At 40.8% G+C, this 3,728-nt stretch overlaps 1 protein-coding gene across 1 annotated transcript; it reads left to right on the top strand.

Annotated features, from left to right (window-relative positions):
* Positions 1 to 434: 434 nt before the first annotated feature.
* On the top strand, positions 435 to 2,577 carry olig3 (oligodendrocyte transcription factor 3). Its single transcript, XM_048206124.1, has one exon. The coding sequence runs from the start codon at positions 964 to 966 to the stop codon at positions 1,729 to 1,731; it is 768 nt and encodes a 255-aa protein (XP_048062081.1). The 5' UTR covers positions 435 to 963; the 3' UTR covers positions 1,732 to 2,577.
* The last annotated feature ends 1,151 nt before the right edge of the window (positions 2,578 to 3,728 follow it).

The following is a 3,728-nucleotide window of genomic DNA, read 5'->3' as shown; positions in this document are numbered from 1 at the left end:
AATACATGCTACATTTAAAAGAATAACTGTATGCATTCAGGGCAAAATGTAGTCCAGAAGGTTGATCTAAATTTATGCACGTTTGATTTCAGAGCTACACACGCATGTTTGTAACAATTTTCCAGTTTACAGAATTTCAAATCAATTTTCTTGATTTATTCCAAGTTGTCAAAAACTGTAAGTTTGGCAGAACTCTGATTCTTCTTCAGATTTAAGCAATTAAATTAAAGGTTTCAGTTTTAGGGGCCTGAAATTTTTTTTGACAGTATGTGGGCCTAAAATAATAGCCCTGCACAAGAAAGCATTTAATGTTTAAACCAAAGTAATTATAATAAGCATCCTATTATATATCATATATATCTTAGGATCATTAATCTGATTGGCTAATATGATTTTAGATTAACGAAAGTGATCAAATATTACCAATACACATACAGGATGTATATTTTGTGATTGCATACATAATGTGTGTCGTGAAATGAATGATGCAAGGTGCGTTGCGACTGACCCGGCATCGTTTCTTAAGTGTGGAGAAGTATTCGCAAAGTTTCGGAGGCTCCTGGGCTGAAGTGTCCCCCCATGGTGTCGTTACAATGAATATGAATAGATGCTCCTTTGGTCAATGGGACAGTCAAAGCACACCGCTCCAGATAATGGGGACGTCATCCTAACAAGACCGTTATGAATAGAGGGGCTCCTTTTGTTTGGCTCCTCTCGAGCAGCGCTATAAATACGGAGCCCTGTGATGAGCAGCCACAGAGCAAGAGGTGCATCACCGAGCGAAATCAAACCAGGCGACACGGCCTCGGTCTACAGAGAGAGAGAGAGAGAGAGAGAAGAGAGAGAAGAGAGAAGAGAAGAGAGAGGCTCCGGTGGGATAAATCAGGTGATCAAGCAGGAGTGACTTGAAATAAAAACAAGACAAGAGAAAGAGACAACCTCCTACCCAAGCGCAGCCATAAAATGAATTCGGACTCCAGCTCCAGCAGAGCTTCCTCTCCAGACATGGACGGGATGTACCTCCGCGATCACCACCATCCACAAGACGGACGCCTGAACTCCGTGTCCTCCACGCAGAACGAGCTGCTCCAGAAGATGACGAGCGAGCACTTGTCCAAAACGCCCTCGGGCAGCAAGTACAAACTCAAGAAGCAGGTGACCGAGCAGGAGATCCAGCAGCTGCGCCTGAAGATCAACGGCAGGGAGCGCAAGCGCATGCACGACTTGAACCTGGCGATGGACGGGCTCCGAGAGGTCATGCCGTACGCGCACGGGCCGTCCGTGAGGAAGCTGTCCAAGATCGCCACGCTTCTGCTGGCCAGAAACTACATCCTGATGCTGACCAGCTCCCTGGACGAGATGAAGCGGCTGGTGGGCGAGATTTACGGCGGCCACCACTCGGCGTTTCACTGCGGGACGGTGAGCCACGGCGCTGCGCACTCGGCGAGCACGGCGCACCAGGTGCATCACCCGCTCCTCGGGAGCGCGCTGACCTCGTCCACCTCCTCGACGCTGTCGACCACTTTACCCGGACTTACTTCCATCAGGGCGCCGCACTCGTTGATGAAGAGCACCCCAACACCACCTCTGCAGCTCGGGGGCACTTTTCAGCACTGGGCGGGCCTGCCGTGCCCCTGCACTATTTGCCAGGTGCCGCCACCTCCCCACCTCCCCATCACTTCGACAGGACTGACGAGGCTTTCCACAGAAAACAAGGACGTGATGAAGTGAACGTGTACATTGTGAATGGACTGGACTTTGCATGATCTGTCTGTCTGTCTGTTTGTTTGTTTGTTTGTTGGTTGGTTTGTTTTAGCCCTTACAAATTCACTACTTCGTCCTTGTAACAAGGATCTCATCGATTGCTTTGTAAGGTAACTACTTTACAGTTATGGAGTATGTGCTGCATAACGCACTGTAAATAACGTCAGGGCCGCGCGAGGCTCGTGTACATTCACTGTAAATGAGAGTAAATCGTTCTATTCGCGGTGGAATCTATGTGTTTGAAGTTGCCCTGGAAACGCGAGCACTCCCCTTGCGCGAGTTTACCTCGGTAACCACATTTGTCTGCCAAAAAGATCATTTTACTAATTGATACTACATTAATGTGGGGTCTCCTTATGTGCAAATCTATATGCGCAAAATGTGGGTATCGTGGTAAACTTGCGTAAGGCTACCTGTTGATCATGTGATGTGGGGGAGTCGCGTGCATGTATCTTTTTGCAAAGGGCATGAAAAGACGAAACCCACATGTTCCTTGTAACAAGGATTGTGAAATGGCATTTCAGATGAAAACTGTACGACTATGGATTTAGTTCGCACTAGAGTGTTATTATGATTATGTTATTCCTCCATTGTCTGCCTGAGTAATAGCTGAACCTTCAGTCGTGTTATTTCTGTGTCGTATCTTTATTTGAAATTCTTCAGCATGGCATCAACCTGTGAGCATGATCTTTTTTCCTGGGAAAGTTTTGTTATTCCAGAGAGATTGCCGTGGTGTTTATTTTTGTACATTCTTGTTGACAAATGAGATATTTATTATTGCCCAGTGTTCCTGGATGACATTTCAATAAAACGTTGCTGTAAAAAAAGAAAGAAAAGATCTGTTTTGTTTTGTATATTTTGTAACATGTTGTGCATATTAAATGCATTGTGCTTTATATAGTTATTACACCTGCAATTGAAAGGAAAAATGCTCACACATCAAAAATTATTACAGAATATGGAGACAATTATCTGTTTGTAATATAAAAAAGTTCATTTAATATAGCTACAATCAAATATTTTACACACTTAAAAAAATTGTTCCAAAACATAATTCGTCACAGACAGAAATCATCGCTTTCTCCACTCAACATAAATACGCTTGAGAGAAATTAATTCATATATATATATATATATATATATATATATATATATATATATATATATATATATATATATATATATATGAGACATGAAGAATGAAACAAAGAAAGAAAATAAAAAAGATGGAATGTCCTTAAACATTAATTTGTGCATGCCATAAAACATGAAGTTAAAAGCGTATGAACTGATCAATGTAACTGAAAATATCAACAAAAATACTGTTTCAATGCAACAAAAATATCAACACAGCAAAATTAATTTTATGAGAAAATCTTATTCACTAGTATAATGATTAAAAAACGAGTAACCTACGTAAAATTGGCTAGAATGTTACATCGATTAGTCTAATAATAACAACAGTTTAAAATAAAATAACATATTATTATCATTATTATTATTAGCCTATTATTATTAATAATACTAAACAGTTCCAATTTATATTTTTATTGTAAAGGACACAATGCTGTATTTGGTTAATCTATTCTGGGATTTTTTTTAAATACGAAAATTGCTGAAGAAAATATATTAGCCTATCTTATTTATTATGGATGGCATCCTTAAAAATAATAGAATATTTCCTTCAGTATATATCAGCGGGAGAAGTAAATGATAAAACTGGACACATTTGAAACACAAAGGCAGTCCCTCGGGTCCTTTCACAGACTCCGCGCAGATCAGATAGGCAGCAGCTGAATGTATGTTTGTAGAGATTACAAGTTAATTGTTCATAGGGGAATGGGAGAAGAAAACATCAGAGAGAGAGAGCGGATTACAGGACCCTAAATGCAGAAGATTAGATATTCAGGACTCTATTCTTGCGGGATGTAAATGAGGCGAAGGATTAAAACGCTCTTTGTAAC

Source organism: Megalobrama amblycephala, linkage group LG10 (genome assembly GCF_018812025.1).
Source record: "Megalobrama amblycephala isolate DHTTF-2021 linkage group LG10, ASM1881202v1, whole genome shotgun sequence".
In the NCBI taxonomy this organism is placed as follows: domain Eukaryota; kingdom Metazoa; phylum Chordata; class Actinopteri; order Cypriniformes; family Xenocyprididae; genus Megalobrama; species Megalobrama amblycephala.
The sequence above is the reverse complement of the archived record's forward strand: the minus strand, read 5'-3'. Positions and strand labels throughout refer to the sequence as shown.